Source organism: Apteryx rowi, unplaced genomic scaffold, assembly GCF_003343035.1.
Source record: "Apteryx rowi isolate R43461 unplaced genomic scaffold, aptRow1 scaffold_49, whole genome shotgun sequence".
Taxonomy (NCBI): domain Eukaryota; kingdom Metazoa; phylum Chordata; class Aves; order Apterygiformes; family Apterygidae; genus Apteryx; species Apteryx rowi.
In genome coordinates this window covers 1165981-1189390 of record NW_020450749.1, presented here as the reverse complement: position 1 = coordinate 1189390, position 23410 = coordinate 1165981, and the positions used below count along the sequence as shown (strand labels likewise).

General features: G+C 37.8%; 1 protein-coding gene across 5 annotated transcripts; it reads left to right on the top strand.

Annotated features, from left to right (window-relative positions):
* The first annotated feature begins 408 nt into the window (after positions 1–408).
* HPS5 (HPS5, biogenesis of lysosomal organelles complex 2 subunit 2) lies at positions 409–23352 on the top strand. Of its 5 annotated transcripts, XM_026078860.1 has the most exons (23): positions 409–689; positions 1736–1906; positions 2316–2426; positions 3273–3337; positions 3466–3658; positions 5480–5613; positions 6389–6604; positions 6953–7024; positions 7272–7360; positions 8367–8545; positions 8780–8938; positions 10075–10234; positions 11912–12035; positions 13799–13945; positions 14727–14801; positions 15290–15897; positions 17281–17404; positions 17744–17899; positions 18406–18525; positions 18847–18960; positions 19343–19449; positions 20162–20447; positions 21247–21381. In XM_026078860.1, the coding sequence occupies exons 2-23, from the start codon at positions 1799–1801 to the stop codon at positions 21305–21307; spliced, it is 3408 nt and encodes a 1135-aa protein (XP_025934645.1). In that variant the 5' UTR covers positions 409–689; positions 1736–1798; the 3' UTR covers positions 21308–21381. The 5 variants fall into 5 exon arrangements, with proteins under 5 accessions (XP_025934645.1, XP_025934647.1, XP_025934646.1 ...); XM_026078862.1 differs by lacking the exon at positions 409–689 and having other exon boundaries at positions 1768–1906; positions 20604–23352; XM_026078861.1 differs by lacking the exon at positions 409–689 and having other exon boundaries at positions 1768–1906; positions 20601–23352.
* Positions 23353–23410: the final 58 nt, after the last annotated feature.

Here is a 23410-nt window from a genome sequence, read left to right as displayed (position 1 = left end):
CGCGTCCCCCGGGCGGGGCACGGCGCGGTGCTGGCTCGGCCGGCGCCGCTCCGCTCCCCCGGGCTCGGCGTCGGGGGCGGGACGCGCTGCGGGGGGATTTCTGGCGCAGAAACTGAAAGTTAGGGCTGTGACTTCCCGTGTCTTAAACCCCGGGTTAAATCCGCCGTTCAAACGCAGCTTTTGCTCTTGCGCCTGGCGCCTTCCGAGTACTGATAGACCCAAAACTGCCTTACGTGAGGGGTCGCGCTGTGTAACTTCTGCATCGCGTCTTGGTAGAGGACGGTGTTAGATGAGCGTCGCTTCGGCGCTCGGTGCAGTCACGCCGCGGTGCGGTGCGGTGCTGCGGGGGCGGCGCCTTCCAGGCCGGGCCAGGCTCGGGTTGTCCGGCGCCCCTGGAGCGGGGCTGCGCGGCCACGCTTCCCTGCCTACGTGCCTTCATTGAAAAGGCGCTTCTGCGGGAAGCGGCGGTTTTCTAATGGAGTCTTGTGGTACTTCGTGGTTTGCTCTCTGTGTTCGGGGGAAAACGCGTTGTTTTATCGTCCTTTAAGCCGGAGAATGGCCAACAGAATATGCGCCTAAAGCGAAGGCAACTGCTGATTGCTGAGAGCAGAGTGCCCAGGAGGAGTTTCAAACCTCTGCCTGGCTTTGTTTTACTGGAGTTATCTGTGACCTTCCTTCTGCCAGAGTGTGTAAGGGAGACATTAGGATATTTTTCTGGACCAAATATTCTGTAATCAGCAACAAAGTTGTCAGTCTTTAATCATCAAAGGTGTTCTAGTCTTAATCTCTTAAACAGACTGTCTCTCATAAGTAATTGTAGTCATGAAATAATTTCGAGTTTCTCTGGCTAAACATGTGTCCTTCCTTTTCTACTGCCTGATGAGAATCAGCTTTCACATTTCTAGCAATCTACTTTTTTTATAGGATGGAGTTTCTGGGGGGCTTTTCATTTAATTTATAGTATTACATGTTAAACACTTACAAGTTCAAAGACTTGAGTATGACATGTAACATCTGTTTTTTTAAGCAATATAAAAGTCTAAATTAAAAAAAAATCCTTTGCAGTGTGTTGTATTTTGTTTTGTTTTTCTACAGCATGTGCTGTTTAGGAAACATATGTGGGGTTGTGCCTTTAACTCTTATTTTTCATTTGTTGCTATCTATTATGTATGCTGAATAGGAGGTTCTACTGTGTAGCTTATACAGATATATGTATAGCTATACTAAAAATGTGCAAAGACAGGGAAATCTAAAATTGGTATCAGTTGAGGTTACAACCGTAATACTCTAATTGTAGTTTTGAGGAGGAAGAAGATGCAAGTGTAAAATGCCAATGGTAAATGTTTCTCTACAGAGCTTTGACAAGATAGTTTAAAATCAGGGATGCATCTGTGTTTGGGGGAGGAGGAATGCATTTTAACATAAAATAATGCATTTTCTGTAGGAAGACAGAGCTCTTGTTTCACAGGTAGATGTAAATACTTCTAATACCTACAACTTAAATATTTCCAAATTTGGTCTCTGATAGGTTGTTTTCTGAAATGAACTTAAACAAAAGCTTATAGTAAACAAAGCAGGGCTCTAATTTTGCAGTCCTCAGGGAAAGAAGACCCTTTTAGCATGGTAAAATCTGATGCTGTTTCTGTGTCTTCCTTGTAATAATTTCCTTAACTACCGAAGAACAGGAGTAGTACAAGAAAGTAAACTAATAAAGAACTTACCATGTTTTTGACAGGTAGAGCTAAAAGCTGAAGCAGTAATGCACCAATGACTGAGTACTGCTAGTCTTCATACATCAATGGCCTCTGTGCAAATGATTCCAGACTCTTACAACCATGTGTTGGCAGAGTTTGAATGTTTGGATCCATTGCTTTCTGCACTCAGGCTGGATTCTAGTCGTCTGAAGGTGAGGTTGTGATGTTTATTAAAAAAAAAAAAAAATCATTTAATTATGTTATTTGGCTTATTATTCTGATTAACCCACAAAATTAATTTAGTTCTCTTTGGGTGTGTGCATGCTAGCTTATGGGGGAAAGAGAAGTAAAGACAGAAAACCTTATTACTCTGTATGTGTTTTCTTAATGGAACTATAGGGTTAAAAAATTTTTTAGAGGATTCCTAGCTTCTCCTGTTTGCTCCAATCTTGGAGAATTTTATTCTAATATCTTTGACAACAGCTGTGCTGCCAGTATTTCAGGAGTGGTATGCAAACACTGAGCTCACTTTAACAACAACAAAACGTTATTGTGAGAAAAGATACCATTATTAGTACTTGTTAGCTGCTGTGTTCCATATTGTGATTGTTATTCCTTCAGTGCACGTGCATAGCTGTGTCCAGGAGATGGCTGGCTCTAGGCACTTCAGGAGGAGGACTGAACCTTATACAGAAAGAAGGTTGGAAGCAGAGACTCTTTTTGACCCATAAGGTAAGGATAAAGAACTGTGCACAAAAGCATTTGGGAAAGTGGGAGTGGAATTGTTCTAATTTAATGTTTATTAAGAGAATCAACAGGTGTTTTCTGCTTGCCAAACTCTCCAAAGAAGGTGAAATTTTAGACTTCTCTATTTAAAAAAAAAAAAAAAAGTAGTAGTGGAGTATATCCACAGAGTATGTGGTACAGTAGATTTCATGAGGTGTGAAAGAAATGATTTGAGAGGGACAGGCCTCTCTGTTCTTCAAATCCTTACTTTTAACAATGGCAAAAAAATCACCTGGATACTTAAGAGTCAGAAGAAAACCTTGAATATGAAACCAGAGCAGCTAACTTGTAGATAACTATCAATGTTTGGGTGTCCAAACTATGAAGTACTTGGATTAAACAAAGAGATAAGCTTGCTTGCTTTTACTGAAAGGAGACAAGAAACATTTACTGGGACAGTGAATGCTGTTTCTATGAGTACTGTTTCTGCAAGCAGATGCTGTTTTGTGGGAGCCATTGCTACTCGCACCATAACATGAATGCCTTTTAAGGTTGGGAACAGCTAGCTTAATTCTGGGAAAACAACTTCCATAAACACAAGGGCAAGAGACTGTTCCCAAAGCAGAGAATGAACTGCTGTTGTTTTTCTTGATGCTTTCATGTTGTTGTTGTCAGTTGAATCTTTTTAGAGTAAATTCACTGTTGCAAATAAAACCCAAATAAACACCACAACAACCTGGTAGCAGCTGTTGACTTTAGTACGTTTTATTTCATACATAGGGATCAAAATTGCATGTTCGTAAAGGTAGTACAGGAACTTTTACCTGCACTTAAACCCTTCCTTGCTTTCAGGAAGGTGCCATTTCCCAGGTTGCCTGTTGTTTACATGATGAAGACTATGTTGCTGTAGCCACCAGGTGAGTGATGTACTTAAAATATTTATCTAGCTTTCAAGTTTATAAAGTATGCTTCTTTATCACTGATAAAATATTGAACAATTTTAAAAGACTTATTCTTAAGTTTCATTTCCTTTTAACTGTTGCAGCCAAGGTCTTGTAGTTGTCTGGGAGTTGAATCAGGAACGTCGTGGGAAGCCAGAAAGGATTTACGTTTCCTCTGAGCATAAGGGCAGAAAAGTCACAGCTCTGTGTTGGGATACAGCTGCCCTTCGGGTTTTTGTAGGAGATCATGTGGGAAAAGTATCAGCCATCAAGATTAACACATCGAAACAAGGCAAGGTAAAATGTTGCGTACTTTCTTTGAGATGAATCGGTTCTCAAGGGATGAGATAGGGAATCTTTGTTTGTTTTAGTGAGGTAGAACAGAAGAAAACTTGCCAGTTGATGAAGATCTGGTAGCTTTGGTGACTGCTGGGATGAAGAACTAGTCTTTTAAGGAGAAATCTTTACTTCTGAATTTTTTTTCATCCTACTTTTAGTTAATTTGGTGACACGACATAAAAATACTTTGAAATGTACAGAATTAAGAATTAAACATTTTGATGCATGATTTGGCACTATAAAGAGAAATTGAATTCAGATTCACTTTGTGTGCTCAGGTACTGATGGAAATTTGCCCAGACTTCAAAAATTTGAGCAAATCCACAAGTTGTCTTAAAAACGTTTGCCATAATCAAGATAGAGCCTGGTCTTACAGAATTCCCTTTAGTTTAGGACAAGGTAATATTAAAAATGTTTGTTAGACCTGGCTCAACTTCTCCCTCTTGGAATTTACAAGTTCCAAGCCCAGGGTCTTAGTGTTTCTGAGCCTGTTGGACTCCTTAGACTCCAACTACAGGTTCAGTTGTTGTTTTTAGTCCTCAGTTTAGATGTCAACTGGAAAAAGGCAACCCCAGGCTCTCGTTTTCTTGGCTTCCTGGATCAGCAGGGAAACTCCACTTGTTTATCCAGTTTCTGAAATGTGTCTTTCCCAGGTTCTGTCTAGATACTTCTATTTTTAATGATGTGAGTTAGTTGAAGGTGGCCCTCAAGCTTAAATCCGTTCTGTTCTGTGCAAAAGGAACACAAGTTAATGAATGGCGGTCTGATTTCTTGCCTTTCTTGAGTATTCTTTAAGTTTTACTGTTACTAGGTCCTTTCCTCCTCCTTTTAATCTGTAAAATGCAGCACAACCTGGAACTAGTTCTGTTCTTTCAGGTCCTCTTTAGCCTTCCTGAAATACTTTGGAGGAAAGTTGACTTAGAAATAGCAAGAATATTGCATTTAAAGTAAGGGGGGGGGGGAACTGTGGGAGGGGAGGGAAAAGGAGAGGAGAGTAGAGCGATGTTCATGAAATATGTACCTGCTTGTGCCGGTTAAAGGGATTGGCCTGTTGATTCTCTAATGTAATACAGTTGTTCAAAATAAGGAATTGACAGATTCCTAACAAAGAAAACAGCTTTAAGTTGTCAAAGACAGTGACTGCTAGAAAATTTGAGCATAGCTCCCTGTAGCTTTATTTTTCTTATGAATAAGAAGTCTCTCTGTGACTTTTTGCCACCCGTGCAAACTGAGAGAATTATATGATAAATAGCATTTGGGTAATTTACTGCAGAGTGATAGAGCAAATGTGTAAATTTTATGTAAGCCACCTAAATCTGAGGGAAGTTTTTCATATTAAGTAATCCCTCAGATCTGTCTCCATGAGACTGCTGGCTGAAAGTACCAATATCGGGAGAGGAGGGTTGAGAGAATCAGCAGAAGAACGAAGTTTGCAAAAGCAACAATAAAAAAACTTTTATGTTACAGAAAATATATATTCTTCATTAAAAATAAGGCTGCTATGTGAATAGAAATTTTTTTTTTTTAATCTTCAAAAATAGTTTTGGGAAGAAGAGGATTTGAAGTGTTAAGTTTCTAAGCATGAGAGCCTTGTTTTGTAAGGGAGCAAGAAGAAAGGAATTGCACTGTCTTGCTCTGTCTTATTCCATATAATCATAGTATACACTTTAAATTTTTCAATTTTAACTTTATGAAATATTCTTTACATTGAACTGAGGCCCAATATGTTTCTCTCTCTCTCTCTCTCTTTTTTTTTTCCCCTCTCCTCTTTAACCTTAGGCTGCTGCCACTTTTGTGATGTTTCCTGTTCAGATTATAACCACCGTAGACTCTCGGGTAGTTCAGCTTGATTATTTGGATGGAAGACTGCTCATATCTTCACTTACACGTACTTATTTGTGCGATACTGAGAGGCAAGTATTATTTYACTTATAAATTATTGCTCTCTACAGAATTGCAAAGAGTAGCTGCAGTTGGAAGGGACCTCTGAAGATCACCCAGTCCAGTTTTCCTGCTCAAAGCAGGGTCACCTAGGGCAAATTGCTCAAAACTGTGTCCAGTCAGGTTCTGAATATCTCCCAAGTGTGGAGACTCCACAACCTCTCTTGGCATCCTGTTCCAGCATTTGGCCACACTCTTAGTAAAAAAAAGTTTTCTTCTGTTGAAATGGAATTTCCTGCATGTCAGTTTGTGCCCTTTTCCCCTTGTGCTTTCACGGGGCACCACTGAGAAGGGTCCGGTTCTGTGATCTTGCCTCCCCCTCATCAAGTATTTATACACGGTGATAAGATCCCCTCGAGGCTGCGCAATCCCAGCTCTCAGCCTCTCCTGGTATGTGTCAGATGCACCAGTCCCATAATCCTCTTTGCAGCCCTTTGCTGGACTCACTCCAGTGTCTCCATGCCTATTTCCTCACTTTTTCCCTGGTCTTCTGTTGCTGCTGATACTCTTGTAGAAGCCTTTCTTGTTGCCCTTCATGTCCCTTGCCAGATTCAACTCCAGTTGACACTTGTAAATATTGTTTCACTCTGTCTTTTATAATAATCATTACAGGCTTGTAAACAAAACCAAAAAAACCCTCAAAAACAGTTCAGCATTAGGATTTAGCATTTTGACTCATCCAGGAGAACATAAAATTAAATAGATACTTTATTAACACTGTCTAAATAAATACATTTTGCCCACCAGAGAGAAGTTCTGGAAAATTGGTAACAAAGAAAGAGATGGAGAATTTGGAGCCTGTTTCTTCCCGGTTGGAAAGAACAGTGGGAATCAGCAGCCATTAATATATTGTGCCCGGCCTGGCTCAAGGATGTGGGAGGTGAACTTTGAAGGGGAAGTGCAAAGCACGCATCAGTTCAAGCAGCTGCTCTCATCACCGCCTCTCCCTGTTGTTACTCTCGGGTACTAGTGTAAATTTTATCAGTGATAAATTGGCTTGTGACTTCTTGGTATTGATGCCGTTTGTCTCGGACTAGAAGTTGAAATGAACTCTTAGTGCAGTCAAACTTAATCCTAGTTGTAATCTTAATGCATTCTACTCTAGTGATTGAAGCCAGTAGTTGAGTTATCAAAAATAATAAGGCCTTGGTACTGCATGTGTGTCTACTGCAATGAATGTTTCTATTGTAAGACTATACGCATTTCAGCCAGCCTTGTATTTATAGGTTTAAGAATATTACACTATTTTTAACAATATATTATTGTAGTTATGCCCAGTAACAGATAATAATTTTACCTGTTGCTTTATAGGATGGATCCTCATTATACTGGTACCAGCTGTTCTGCACAATCTTTACCTTTCCCCAAGCTCCTATATTTGACGTAAGTATTTGTCAGCATGGTGTCCTGTTGATAAAGTAGATTTAAAAAAAAAAAAAAAAATTGTGTAGCCTTCTAATTTGTCTTCTCAACTTAGTCTTTTTGCATAAGACTTTTCCAAGTATTGTGCTAAAGAACAGTCTCATTTCTCACTTGCTGTGCTTAACATATGCAGGGATGACATTGGCTTACAGCGACTGCCTGTGGCTGGTGCAATGAATTTTTGAATACTTATCTGTTTTGTTTACAGTGAGCACTGTGTAATGACCTGGACAGAAAGAGGCATTTATATCTTTGTTCCCCAAAGTGTGCAAGTCTTACTCTGGAGCGAAGTAAAAGGTAAACTTTAAGATTCTTATTTCTGCAGTATTGTCTGTCGCTTCTGAAGTCCTTGCCTAACACAGTTTTTTCAAGCTCTGTTTCTACAGCTGGATTGCAGAACACTTATCAGAAAACTCTTTTGGCTTATCTATCAGGTTTATCTTTGAGTACTAAGAAACCAGCCCTCTCCCCCCCACCAACCCCTCCCTCCATACTTCTAAAAACATCTATACAGATGCTTGAGGAACAAAACAGTGTATAGTGAATCTTAAACTTATCAAGTATGGTAGGGGAATAACCAAGTCTGCAGTACCCTTTCTTCACTTCTGTTTATTCAGGTTTACTCTCAGGCATCCTCTGAAGGATAATCTGGCTGCTGAAAGCTTAAAACCTTTTTAACACTAGTCTAAATCAAAACCAGGGAATGTACTTTAGAGAATTGGCATGTAAGTGAAGCCTCATAAATAGTTATGCATGTATGGTTATTACCATAGTCCTAGAACTGCTAGGGTCATTCTCTCTCAAACCCTCCTTCCTCCTTTTTTTGGTGTTAAATTTCCAGAGCCTTTGTCATGGAGTGTTTGCATATAATGACTATCTCATATGAAAACTGCTGAAGGGTCAAAGTGTTTTTCTGCTAGTAAATGTTTTCCTTCTGTTTCGAAGCTAACAATTGCATGTTTCTCTCTTGTCTTTATCAGTCTTAATTTAGTTTTTCATTCCTCTTCAGAGGAAAAAGAAACTTCCAGTAACTTAAGTGTTTTTTTGTTTGTTCATTTTTCTTTCCAATGCTAGAAATGCAAGTCTAGAAGTTTTGGTATTTTAATTGCGCTTTATAGTTTAGATGCTAGCTTAGTGTTGTTTGGTGTTTGTTCCTCATACTACGGTTGTACTACAAAGTATTAGGCTTTTGCACTCTTTGGAAGTCAGATGTGAAATATGTTTTCACCTGTCTTCAGGAACAGAAAGAAATTCTGATTAGTGATTTCCATTCTTAAACTTTTTTATGCATCTGATTTTGCAGATATTCAGGATATTGCAGTTTACAAAAACGAACTGTTCTGTCTGCATACAAATGGAAAAGTCATACACCTCTCCCTTCTGCTGGTAGACCGTTGCATAGAGCGTCTGATGAGAAGAGGGTTCTGGACCCTTGCTGCCAGGGTCTGTTGTCTCTTCCAGAACTCGATTATTTCTTGCAGAGTAAGTAAATATCTCTTCATAAGTGTGCAATGCAACTTTAGTTTCCTGCTCCCCTTCTCCAATAAGTTCCATGGATTTCTCAAGTTTGTATTCTTGAACTTTTTAAAAAATAAGCTAGGCGTTGCACATTTTGTATCAAACTTAGCCTGCATATATGGTATCTTTGAAAACAGCCTTTTGCTTTTCACCTCTGCATTAGAATAATAACGCTTCTGTTTCACTGTCTATATGTAGGCAAGAAAAAATTTGCCTCTAGACAGGCTGGAGCACTTGAAGTCCCAGCTGGATATCTCAACCCAACAGGAGCTTGTTGCCCAACTGGAAGAACTGATTTCAAAGTTGGAACCTCCAGATTCTGCATGCAGCAGTAGGAGGAGCAGTATTTCATCTCATGTAAGTGTATTGATAGTGCCAATAATTTTACCCTCTGTTTTTTATCTTTAAGGCTTAAAATCTTGTTCCTCAGTCCGCAGGTGAGGCTTTCACATTCATTGTGTCTATTACAGCTGATAATGCTACTTTCTAATGTTAATAGAGGTAGAGAGGTATGAAATACTAGTACTTACATTCTTTAGACTCTTATACCTCTGCTTTCATTCCATGTTATTTTGTGGCTAATGGTTGAGATGTGGACAGAGACAGACACAAAGAAGGCTTTCTCTGCAACTGAATTTAGTTTCCTAGTGTGCTTCAATAAAGGTCATCTTGATTGTAACTAGTATTATCTGGTGAAAGCCAGATGTCCACATGTTCAGAACTACCCTAGCTCCATTTAAAATGTTGTCTCACTTAATGAAGCTTAAGCAGAAGACTGAGAAACCAATCAAAGCATATTTCTAGCATTCTTTTGGTTGGTGTTGATTTGGCTTCCCGCTAGGTTTTCAAGGAAGGGGAACTATTTCATAATTAATATCAGGTCAGTTGCTGCTTTCGTTTTTAACAGTGTTTAAAAAGTAAAGTTTAAAAAAAAAAAGTGAAGTAAATTCCATCTTGATGTGGTAGATGAGTTTTTTCTATTAATAGATGAGAAAGTAAACTACATAGACTGACCATGAGCAAAAGGATGTACGTATGTCCTGGAAGCAAATAGTTTTGAAGGGTCCGTAATTGTGCTGACTGGGTTTTGTGAACTGGCAAAAAGCGTACAAATACAACAGACTCCTGAGTACACAGGTGAAAAGGGGCGAAGTGCCTGACTCCAGGTATATAGTCTGATGCACGACTAAAGCAGAGATGTTTTTGTCTCATGGTCTTGTACTAAGTGCAACAGTTGTTCCATAGGCTACCTTCCTGAAAGCAGTTGCAGCGTATACATCTTTATAAAGTCATTGGGCTGCAGACTTAACAGCATGTGTGCGCTTTTGCATTCTGGGTACATCAAAAATATGTCCTTATACAGGGCTCTTCCAGGTGGTAAATTATAAACTACTCAGAGGTTATTTGTGTGGGAACGGTTGTTTCATTTCCTTCTGGGAAGTTTAACAAAGTGCAACTTGCAAAATATCCAACTTTTCTCCCTTGTTTGACAGGAAAGCTTCAGTGTCTTAGACTCTGGAATATATCGTGTTGTTAGTCGAAGAGGCAGTCAGTCAGATGAAGATTCATGTTCTCTCCACAGTCAAACATTTTCAGAAGATGAGAGATTTAAAGAATTTCCTGTACACCAGGAAGATGAGCAGGTGGAACCTGGTAATGGTTCTTAATGAAAATATGTTTTTCAGATGCAGTTTTACTCTACAAAAAACTTGATTGGGTTGCTCTTTGCTCTCATTTTCCGCTCTCAAGTTATCCATGATTAAATCTTCTAATTGGATCAATGGAATACAGGCACCTCACTTTCCAGCAGCTCCCTGTGATCTGTAACAGTCCCATTCTTTTTTGAAACATTAGGGTGAAATGCTGGCTTCATAGAAATTCAAGTGTTAAAAAAGAAAAACAAATAACTCCCATCTCCTCCCCGGGAGGGGGGCGGGAGTGGTCCAGAAGGTTTTTTCTGAGCCAAGGTTTCATGCAATTATTTTTCTCCCCTTTGTGTAATTCAGCATTAATGCTGAGAGTATCCTGGCTAACTACAGCAGTGTTAATGTGTCTCAAATGAGATTTGCTTGCTGTCAGTACCCTACCAGTAATTTCAGCCCCAGGAAAGAATTTGTTAATCTTGGCTCTGGCTTTATATTACTTCATGGAAAACAGTAGATTTAGGATAAGAGTTTTTAACTTTCTTGCAGGATTTCATTTGTAGAGGGGATGGTCTCTTAGGCATATATACATTAGCATAGGGATTGTATAATTGTTAGTAACTAACACTTAGACCATCCAGTGAACTGCTTTTTTCCCCTCTTCCCCCTGGAATCTCTCTCTGGACCAAAGCTAGAGTAGAATGTAATAGATCTTGTTCTCTGCTCCGCTTGAGTTTGTGGGGATGCAGAAACTTTGAGGAACATGTTTAATTCTAGGTATTAGAAAGTCCACTCTTGAGCTTTTGTATAGAGTATATGCCATTTGAGGAGGGAGATAGTTTGGTTGCTTTGCCAGGGACCTGCAGTGGGAGAGTGTAGGAATTCATATTTACTCCTTTGTCAGTAGTGTTGGCCTACTGACTAAAGCAAATGCTGTTTGTAGTCCATTCCTTTTCACTTGCCTCTTCTTGCTCACTTGTTATTTTTATGTTGATGCACATATTGCAGTTTCAAACATTAAAATCTGTTACATGAAGAATCGTAATTTTTGAATGTCAGGAGTTAAAACTTTTCAATTTCACTCGACAAGTGATTAAATTGGCTGATTGTTTCAAAGTAGAAAAGTTCATTGCTTTTCTGTGCCTGTGTACTTCATGTGGTTTTTAAGATAAATATACTTAGGGAATAACTTTCTTTTCTTTCTTCCCTGAATTGGAACTGGTTTCCCTGTTTCTATTTATATAAGTTGTCATAAGTTCTTAGGTTGCTAGATCTATATGATGAACAAAAGCAGCCTTATTTACAAGAATTTTAGAATCAATTGTGACCTTTAGGCACCATCTACATAGAGAGATTGTGGTTTCTGATCATAGAATTTTTGTAATAGCACAGCATCTTTTTCTCTCAAAAATGCAGATTGTTCTGACTGTTGCAAAATGCAGTGTCATAATTACTTAAAAGTACCCTTTTTCCATAGTCATATCACTTAAAGATACAGTGTCTGTGTTTGTGCTAGAAAATGATTAATCAAAACATATTGTAGACATTTGGACCCTCTTCAAGCTAAGGCATGAAAATATCCCATGCAGGTTATTCAGTAATGAATTAATGACTTGTGTTTTGCTTCAGTGTTTCACTTTTGACAAGCCACTGTTTCATGATTCTTTATTTCACTTCCATTTGTTAGACAATGTATCTCATGCATCTGTGACCGTTGAGGCTGATCGGAATGAGACATTTCTCCCATTCAGTATTCCTTTGTCATTTCGTTCCCCATCTCCTCTCGTCTCTCTCCAAGCTGTCAAGGAAAGGTAAAACTTGCAGGAGATTCATTCATCCATTGCATCCTGCCACTTTTCCCTCCTCTGAATTGGTAGCATTGTCTGGTTTAGTTCACACTGTTCTGCAAGAATGTAACATATGAAATAAAACACAGAAAATGCAATCAAGTTTGTTCAGCAATTTAAAGCTTTCATCTTGGCTCTAAAGAAGATATGAAAAGTTGATGTTAACTTCAGTGGAGCCAAGATTTCAGCCTCAATTTTTGAATGTCTACAAAGAATGTTTGACTTTACCCTGTAAACTGGGGTTGTGGTTTGTACTTGGAACAAACTTATTGAATGTTGTTTTATGATTTGACTCTTTTGCTACTTAAATTGCAGAAGGAATGCGAGAAGAATTCCTGTATTGCTTGAGGGCAAACATTAAAACTTTTAAAAGATGCTAGATAGTGCCAAAACATGCTACCAAAGTATACCGCATTGTCTGCCACCTTCCCCCCTTTCAGTGAATCTAATCAGTTCCCTAAATGTTTATGGAATAACAGTAGCTTATACTTAGTGCAAGTAAGTATGATAATGTCTGTTTCATGCAAAATTGAAATTGTCTTTTTAAAACTCACTTAAAGGGGGACAATTATAAAGCAGATGCTATTAAGTATGTAACTTACAAATTTGAAAAAAATTATATATGTTTCTTATTTAAAACTTTGTTGGTTTGTAGAGATGGCCTGAAAAATTGCTTAGCTCTCCTCTCGGTTACTTAGGTATACGAATGACTTACATCCTGAAACAAAAAGCTGTAGCTGATGTCAATAGTGTGAGGCTCTCAGAATAAGCTTCAGAAGTACTTGCCCTGTTTTGAATTCTTTCTACTCCCTGAGCAATATTTGGGAGTTTATTAGTAGAAACATTTATTACTAGTAATCAGTACTAAATTTTCAAGTGCCTGCTATATTCCATTTTTCTATTTGTGATTAAAGTACTATCATATGTTACAGCTAACTTTTTTGGGTTTCCCTTTAAACCTGCCCGTACACCAAGGTCCAGTTACTGTATTATGTTTGAATCCTTTCCCTCTTCTTCAGCAGCCTTTAACTTTTACTATACCTCGGTATAGTAAACAATACCAGACTCTCTGAGAGAATCAAAGGATTGGCTTTCTGGTTTTTGATGCTTTTAAACTAGTTCTTAGCTAGAATGCAGAATTTGGKTTTTTTCTTTAATTCCTGATGTCCTGGTTTTCTTCACGGTGTCTGAAAGAGTTGATTTTTGGTATATGCACTGGCCTTTCTCTTGGTAAAGTAAATTACGGAATAGATACTGATGACATAAAAAGCTTTCTTTTCTGTTTCTGTAAGCTTTGTAATCTGAAGCATCAATGTGGAGTACTGTAAAACAGTTTCTTGCCACCAAGAAGGCTGTAATTTCCTAGTGATGCTTACTGCTTATAAGCACTAAAATGCATGTAGTCAATCTGCATTTATTGTTATGTAAGTGCAGATATCAAAATCTGAGCACTAATGTTGATATGTGATCCTGTTTCTGAAGCAGCAAAAAGCACGTCTTAAATACTTGGTGATCCTCTGTGCTGAAAGTATAGACTGTCTGAAATACGGGTTTTGAGCTTTTTCTTACTGATTTTTGTTCTTGTCAGTCACCACCGATGTGATCCTTTTTCAAGAGTCCTTGAGCTTATAAACATTTTTGAAGTGATAGTTTGGATGGAAAGGAAGCACTTGATTCTTTCACTTGTTAACTTGGTACAATTTCAAATGTTTTAACTTGACTCCTAGTGTTTCCAGCTTTGTACGCAAAACTACTGAAAAGATTGGCACCCTTCATGTGAGCCCTGATATTAGAGGGAGGCAAGAAGCAAAGGATGACGAGCAGCTGCAGGAGGTGACTGTTAATGTAGCAGCATTTCCCCAGGAAAAGAAAGAGTGAGTGCAAAATCACGTTGTCTTAACAATTGCATTTGCTGGATGTTCTGAGGAGAGCAATCTAAAGAAAATCTGCCTTTTCGAGTGGAATGGGGAGCTGAATGAGGCTTTTGTAAAGTTTTCCAACTACCTTTGTTACTTTGGTGGTTTCACTGGTTCTCCTTGACTCCTTACCTAGAAGCTGTTTCAGGCAATGAACCCTTCTGGATGTTGGAAAAGCAATCTGTGTAGTGCTGTAATAACTGAGGAGCAAGAATGTAGGGTGTTCAGAAACTCTAACGTAATGTACCCGTAATGCCCGTTGCAGTTACAGGCATGAGTCTGCATGGGCCATTTCCTGCCCTTACTGAATGCAGAGTAAACACTTTGTCTCCCTCAAAACATCTTTTTTTTTTTTTTAATGATTATAAAACACTGAACTCTTAATGTTTTTTTTCCAGTGAATACAGAGCTAAATTTTTAAATTAGCAAGTCATAAGAATATGAAACATTTTAGACTAACTTTGGTATAGTGGCATGATACTGATTTTATTTATTTTTTTCTGAAATCTGCTGTAGTTGGAATAGAAACCATTACAGAAAGCCCCTCATATGTTAATAGTTGCTCTTCATATCCAATTCATCCATAATTTCTGCTGCTTCTTTAGAAATAAGAGCTTTATTTTTTTTTAATAATGGTATTAATGTTGTTTCCTCACAATTTGGAGGAAAAGGCTCACTTAAATTATTAGATTAAATACAGTACTTAAGATGAGCCTGAAATCGGTATGTTCTGCTCCAGATCAGAACCACAGAGCTGCCCGCTTCCAGAAGAGGACCATCTAAGAGATCTCAAGGCTGCGACAGCAGAAGCTATGTAAGCAGGGAAATTTATTTATGTATAGACATACTGGGCTTTGGTAGAAAAATGATAAGTTTTCTTTTTATTAATCACATAAGAGTAATGCTGTAAATATCTATTAATGTGTAATGTAAACTGTATGGTGCTTATTTGGATAATGTTGTTTTTCCACATTAAAACCAAGCAGAACTCACTATAAGCTTATAGAGGACTAAAGGATAACACTAAAGCAGCTCTTTGCTAACTACAAGCATACTTTAAAACAAAACAAAAACCCTAACAAACAAAATAAACTCAGTTTTGAAATGTTTGGGGAAATCAGAATGTAGTAAACATAGTAACATCAAATGTAAAGAGTCTGTGGTCTAAATTCTCTTTGAAGCACTCAAATCGGAGAGTAATTCAAGTTTAACAGTATATTTTGAGTTATGCAGTACATACATACCACTTGTGGCTTCTTAAAATTGTCAAACAACTCAGTAGGCTTCTCTTTTATGCTACAGAGCCAAACTCCAGGATCCACTGGTTTTGTTAGAACCACAGTATATGAGAAGGGTTTTACAGGAATGGCTTTTTTATCTGGAAGAAAAGTTTGGCAGCAAGGAGTGTTCTGCTTCATCTGTTAAGAAAAGCAAGATTGTGTGCGCTGAAGAACAGCGGGAAGTCCTGGAGGAAAACCTGCAACTGGATCCAAATGGTGAAGGCCATGCAGACAAAGAACAGAGTGGTATCTTGGAAGCCTGCACTGTAAAAGAAAATACTGTTGAAACCTGTGAAGGCAAAACTGTGTGTGAAAATAGCGCTAATTCAATGGGACCTTTGGACTGCTGCTTTCAAGTGTCTCCTCCATGTGTCATAGAACAGGATGTTCAGAAAGATCTCACTGAGTTGACAACACTGTGTTTTGAGCTCTGTGTGTTTTGTTGCGGAAATGGTAATGCTGAGGAAAGTTCTGATCAAACTCCAACGCCAGCAGCTTCATGGACCTTGGCTTGTAGGTTTATACAAAGCTACTTCTTTCTTCTGGATTTGAAAAGACTAAAGCAGTGTATTATAACCAGTTACACAAACAGTCCTAATGTATGGGAAACATACATTGCAGGTTTGAAAGGTAACTAATGAGATTTTATTAAGAGTAAAACTAGTAAATTAGTAAAAACAAGATTTTATTTGGGGAGGAAAAAAAAGAAAAAAGCTTGAAAATGCGCACTGGTTCATGTTTGCAAATTTTCCTTCAGATGGAAGGAAATAATGTGGTAGTTTGGGTGCAAGGGGGAAGTTGATGGGTGTGGTTTTTCTGGTGGGTTGTTTCTGAGTTGTTTTTGTTTTGTTTTGTTTTTTAAACCAAGATGCTTTTTTTGTAAAGAACTGCTGGTTCCTACGAGACAAAGCCCCCCCCCCCACACACACACACACCTTGTTTAGCAATTCCACATAAACTACTTCTGAACCTTTTACTTTATATGCAGTTTGTTGCTTGAGCACCGTAGTGTTTACAAACCAGATGTATGTGCTTCAAAGAACAGTTTTGAAGCATCTAATTAAAATCAAATGTATATTGTAACAAGTATAGTATCAAGACTAAGGGAAGGGCTTCAGCATTTACACTGGAAAGGGAAGGTTCAACTTGGAGAAACATGATTAATGCAAAATGAAACTGAACAAGGAAGTGGTTCTGTGAAAACAAATGGCTTGTGATCACTTCAGATTTCCTTTTCCATAGAAATCCTTTCTGCTCTTTTTGCTGTTCCTTTTAGCCTTATTGAAACAAAGCTTCCTGATTGTATTGGAAAACAGAACTTGGTCTGTTCTGTGCATTCAGCTTCTGCTTTATGCATTTTCTTTTAAGACTGAAATAAAGTCTTGATGTTGATTCTCTCCTGACAGAGAGCAGCTAAACAACAGAATCTTGTTTTGATGGCTGGTATCTGATATTTGGGGTTGTGGGAATCTGTTTGCTAGCTAGATTCTTATGAGAGCTTTAGAAATAAAAGTAATGTGTGCATTCCCAGTTTGTTCTCAGTGGGCTATACCCCTTCCAGTTTTTGCAGGATTGGGGGTTATGTTGAATTCTGCTTCTTGTGAGGTCAGTGACCAAATTGAAGTTTTTATTTATTAATAGAAGTAAACTATTTTGTTGAAAACTAACGCAGTTACGTTATATTCAGCAAGTCGTGTGTTCTGCAGTGGGCTGTCTTAGTTTGTATGAGAAATTGCTTCCTCTGAAGTCTAAAGAAAAGGAAAATATTTTGAGAATATTATTCCATGCCTTAACTGTATCGTTTTAACTGTGACTTGTAAGCACAGCTTAGTAATGTTGACTTCTATGAAATGAACAAGTAGAATCTGTTCACTTGTTATCACTGTTAGCCAAAGAGAAAATTCCATGAAAGTAATGGAAATTTGTGTTCCTTGTGCTTAACAACAGCTCTTTGTGTGTTAGGCAAAAAAAATCTTGCCTTTATCTTGTAACATGTACACCAATTTATTTCAGAATTAACTTGTCACAGTCCAGTAGTTTTGGCAATGGAAAATGAAGATATGTTGAAAATACTGAAACAGTTGCATGATTTGGGGCCTTGGGATGATAGCCCTCTGTTACTGGTGCATGTTCAAAGGTTTGTAGCCAACTTTGTTTCTTTGTTTAGTGGGTTTTATTTTTATTTATTTTTATATATATATATATATATATATATATATATATAAAATACACACACACACATACTCACAACTACTGTATATTGTTAACTTGCTATCAGGAATGGGTTTGAGCTTTTCACTTGACATTTCATGAAGCTTTCTGTATATCTAGTTAGGGAATCTTTTAAAGAGTTCATCTTTCAATAGTATCTTGAACTTGCAAGAGAGCTTGAATTTGAAATAATTATTTTGTCTTGGTAAAATGGTAATTTTGCTGCTGTTTAGCACTGAAGATAGTTTTTATCCTTTCTCTTCAGGCTTTATGAAAAGTTTGGGGAAACAGCTCTTCGGCCCTTGATCAAGTTCCACCCCTCTATTTTGCCTTCAGATATCAGGCAACTTTGCAGGAATGACCCAGCTCACTTTTTAGCATATTTAGATAGTCTTGTGAAATCCAAGCCAGAGGATAAAAGGTAAAGGGAATGTATAATCTTTTTCCTGTGTATGTGAACTATGCATAATGTAGATACAGGAATAGTAAACATGTAAACACCTATTTGGTGCTCTTTAGCATTGGATTCTAATTCATTCTGCCAGTTTCAGCTGGTCTCAGCCTGGGTTATCCATTACATTAGTTCCTATTTTTAAGAGGGTTTTTCTATATGATAGTTTAAATGGAACTGACTATTTGTGTTCCTGTGCCTGCAGTTCAGTATGCCAAGGTTAGACAACATTTTAAAAAAAACTGTCAGCCTGATGGTTTTCCGTTGTTCCCATCAGTCCATGGAAACATAAATCAGTCTACACTTTTCTGCGTGCTGAGAATTGCTTTTATTTTCCAGGCATTGCATCATGATAGTTAATCTACATCCATGTTTTGACTTTGTGATTGTGTGTGCACATGCACATACAATTTTTACTGCTCCATATTTGGTATACTTAAAACTGATAGCTTTTCCATGTGCTTTTTTTTCCCTAGGTCATGTCTCCTTAGATCTCTTTTGCAGCCTGAATCATTACGACTAGATTGGCTGTGCTTGGCAGTTTCTCATGATGCACCACAAAGAACAAATACTGTGGATGCAGAAGGAAATCCCAGGTAAAGTAGGGTTCACCTGAGTTCCTGAGTGAACCAAAAAGCTTCAACTGGTCTGTAGGCTTTTGTTTGGGTCTTATATAACAGTTTGAATGTCACCGAATCATTGGAGCATTTCTTGTATTCTAGAGCTCAGCAGAAGCAACCAAAGGATTAAATAACTTCCTTATCTGAAATCTTTTTCAGAAAGACTGCTCTGCTGAGACTGCATAGTTTCATTCATTTTCCTTCTCTCATTTCATATAGCTGACTTTTCTGTAGAGAAAACGTTAAATTTCTGAAGAAAAATATTAATGCTGTAAAACTTAATTTCTCTTCTCCCAGGCCACGATCACATTTGTTTACTTGGGGCTACAGTCAGCTAATTCTGCTTTTGATTAAACTTCCAGCTGACTTTGTAACAAAAGAGAAGATGGCTGACATCTGTAAATCATATGGGTAAGATGAAAACTTGATTATTTTTGATACTTGGTTGGTATTCTGATGCACACAAACACAAATGAAAGACCCAAATGAAAACCACTCATCTGCTCATTACTTGAATTGGTTTCTTTTAGTCTTCAAAACAGGAGATGGCTTTTAATTCTAAGAGTCTGTTTTAATGCATGTAGTACCTTGCTGTTCCTTTTGGTTTGGGGGTATTCCCTGTGTCCCTGTTCTGCAATGAGCAGTATCGTTGCTGGTGTTCAAGAAATTCAGTTGCTTCTGTCTTTGCTGTATATTAAAAAAAAAAAAAAAAAAAAAAAAAGCACTTAATTATTGTTGGCTTTAGTTTAGACTGAGTATTTGATTCCTGGAAATCTTCACTCTCTTATTTAAGATTCTGGCCTGGATATCTTTTTCTTTGTCTGGAGCTGGATAGAAGAACAGAAGCCTTTACTAATATTGGTCATTTGGATGATTTGAGCCTGTTGAATGGAGAAGCTGGTTAGTGAATCTTAAGCTGTGTAAACATACCTCTAATACAGGAACTTCCTTTATTATGTACTGATTAGGTTTGCCCAAAGTTGAAAGAGATTTAACAAACAAAAAAACCCCACCTGCTTTGGTAGAGGTTCAGCTAAGTATGTAGTGCAGTATATTTGAAACCCATAAATGGGTGTTGTATTTTGCTACTGTGCTTCTTGAAATCAGCCTTGACAGAAAATGTGTAAAGCCTCAAGAGTTTTGAGCTGTTTATCAGGTAAAGTGAAAGTCAAACCTGGTGTTTTACGTGGAGGAATAGCTAGCCTGATGGCCCAGTTCAAGACTCCTCCCCCCCACACACACACACCCACACCCACAAGATGTGAACAAAGCATTGTGTGTTACGTGGCAGAACTTCAGAAGAAAATTCCCAGTAGCCTTTAGATGAAGAAAACAATTCTTTGGCATTTGACTTGATCCAGAGTCTTAAACACTGAATTATTATAAAAGTTTGTGAATGTTTCAGTGCTGGATTTTTACACTGAGTCAGTCAAGGCAGCACGCCCTTCTTGTATGCAGTCTGCTTGTTGCTGGCACTTGAGGTTTTCTTAAATTTTCAAAAAGAAAAACAGAATGCTAGGTTCCTTTTTAAGTGCATATATATTTAAAATAGTAGGCTTGGAAAAATCTTTGTTTTGCAAATGAAGTGGTAACGGTCTCATTTTGAATCTAGGTTTGATTCCAGAGACCACAGAAGAATGGAAGTTTCTTCTGCATCTTGCAGAAAATCACAATGCTGCTTCCCACCATCACAGCATACATAATGGGAATGCTGTCAGCAATGGTAGCCCTAGCTGGGAAAACTGCATCACTGTGGAAAACATCTCTCTCTTATTGGCAAAGGCAATTGGCCCAAATCGTGCCTTGCCTCTATTGCAGGAGTGTGGCTTCTCCCTAGAATTGTCTGAGAGATTTACTAGTGTGTGTGAGATACTGCGAATTGCTGAGAAAAGGCAAAGGTAAGATGGCACGTCAATAGAAGATCTGTCAATGCACACTATTCATTCTGGGTCTTCCTGTTGCTTCGAGTTTTCTTGTCAGTTAACAAAAAAATAAAATACTTCACACTTTGTTTCTGGAACTTTAAAGTTGAAAGCTTTTCTCTTACTTAGCAGCTATGCCTATGCAATATAGGCACCCTCAAAATGGAAGATGAGGAAACAGGAAATAATACACTAAAGGTGGCTGCCTTTGAAAAACTGTGTTCATTGTTGACTGGAATCTGTTCAAAACTAAAGAACTGATGAAGAAGGGAGACCACTTTGCTCTCCTGTAGCAATTATCTGTATAACTTCTTTCTTGACTAAAGAATGGGATTTTAAACATCTGCCACAGACCACTATGAATAAGTTCAAAAAGTAAAACCTGCCCTGCTACTGAAACAATTGAGGAACAGTTATTCAGAGACCCTATTCTAATTCTGGAAAAGAAGATGAAAACAGATGATACTGTATTCTGAAAAGATTGGCAATTTAAAGGCTTTTTAAAGCCTCTGTCACATCAAGCCCAGGCCCTCTGGGACTTGGAGAATCTGAGTGTGGATTCTGTGAAGGAGATGTCTGATTTGCTTAGTCCTTCAAGTACTTTCAGATCTGACCTATTCCCTTCCAAAGAGAACATGTGTGGTGATGTCATGATGTTACCTCTGAAATAGAATCATGCTTTTGACAAACTTTGCTTTAGCAAACAAAACCAAACCCAATTGTTCTTTCTCTTGCATTTTTTGTTTAATTTTTTTTTTCTTTGCATTTATTGCAGAGCCCTGATTCAGTCCATGTTGGAAAGGTGTGACCGGTTCTTGTGGTCTCAGCAAGCATAGAAAACAATTCTGAAAACTTCAGGAACATATTTTTTACTGTAACTATTGTACATTAAAATGCCTCTTAAACTTCATAGGCTCTTAAAGAAATTAACTCCTGTCTAATAATTCCCACTGTCTTCAGTTTTCATCTGGGAGATACCTGACCAGGAATTCCTGACAGTTTCTAATTCCTTTGGAAATGATCTTTGAACTCCAGAGCTTAAATTGAAACAATTCAGTATTTATCTTGAAATTATGCTCAAAAACTTGAGATGAAAAATCCTGATTTTTTTTTTCTGAGTCTGCATGATTTAAGTGTTAAAATAGGAGCCTCTAAGTATTAAATTACTGTGTATAAAATTGGTTTTGTGTTGCAAACATGAGCAGCCATTCTTGGGAAATAGCAAAGCACATATTTATTTATTTTTTTTTTGTAAATGATATTCACTTTATCAAGTAGCTGTAGGAATGCTTGTGACAGTATCTATTTTTTCTCTCAAATTATATGGACTGTTCTTGCCAATTCAAAAATGCATTAGATGAGCTAAGTCTTAAAATAGGGGGGGAGTATTTTCTCAGGAGTGCAGTAATGGATAAAAACAATAATAGAAGATTTTAAGTGAACTAAATGTCAAACTATATAAGCAGGGTATTTCTAAATTGCCGGTATCTGTTGATGAAATATGACTGCAGACTTCAGCTGTGATATTTCAACAGGACGTTAAGACAGGGGTATTCCCCAGTGAATTTTGACCTTTTTGGAAAGCGGGAGGACCACATGCCTTATTTTAATAACCTTTTTAAAAAGCTGAAAGTTTAGAGAAGTATTTTTAGGTGGATGCTGTCAAGCAAAATCTCTTAAAATATCTGTTAGAATATAAATATCATTAAAGCACTTAGATTTATTTTTTCATTTACAGAACTATGCTTTATGTCAGCACTGTTTATGCATTTAATACATATTTGAGCAGGTTTCTTAGGCTTCTGGTTTTGGCCCTTCTCACTGTCATACTTGCTTTTTTTAGCACAAGGCTGTGGTGTCCAGTCAGTAGTTGATCTTTGCAGAGGTCCTTTTTAAAAATAATAAATAAAAATTAACACATGCATTACTCATAAATCTTATTTCCCCCCAAAACTTGTAAATTTTCTCATGAAATGACTTAAAAGTATTTCTTTTTAAAGATCGAGAAAGCATCTTACTATGTAGCTTTGTAATGCTTACGCTGCTGCAAAACAATGCTTTCATTTTCATCAAAAAAATGACATAGTAATGCAGCTTTCAAACTTTGTGAGGTGCAGTGTGACTTTTTCACCTCAATTGCTACAAAGACTTCATGGTAGAGGACTGGTTACTTTACTAGAGGAAATTATGTCAGCATAATGTTGCTGCTTGTGGAAAAGCAGTAAGTACTTAAACATTTTAAGCTTTTTTTCATGGTTTTAGATTTTGGAATTTGGAAACAGCACAAATCCCCCTATCAGAAACACACCACACTCCTGTAGTAAGACTGGTGGAACAGGAGCCAGGCACCCTCAGTTGTTACTCTGCATCGTGTGTGATGAGATCCAAACAAATGGGGTGACAGTGGTGCCTGTTTTCTTACCTGCCAAATGAGCATATTGCTACCTCACTTGGTCTTGCTCATTACTAACTGTGTTTAATACAGTACTTTGAAGGAGTACAGCTTTAGCTGAGTACCGAGTGTGCCCATCTTAGGGGAAGTGAAGCTTGGTATGTTCTCAGAAAGCTGGTTTTCTCTTTACTTAACTGTTTCACGTTATTTTGTTCCTTAGGAAGCTTGTATACATAGCAGTCTTTCTCACTTGTGTGGGCTGTTTTGTTTTGGTTTTTTTGTATGCTGCTTTAACTTATGGTGAGGGCTGGGCTTTTTTTTATAGTTAAACCATTAATTTTCAGCTCAAAGCTTTTTCATTTTGTATAGGAATGGGCATACATCTAACAATGGCAAGTGTAAAATCTAACAGTATCTAAAATAAGCTTGTGTTGATAACTTCAACTTTCAACTAACTCAGGTATCAATAAAGAGGAGGAGTTGACTGAAGAAGAGTAAGAAAATTGTTGTTTCCTATTCTTGATGCGCGTATTTTCATATATTGGTA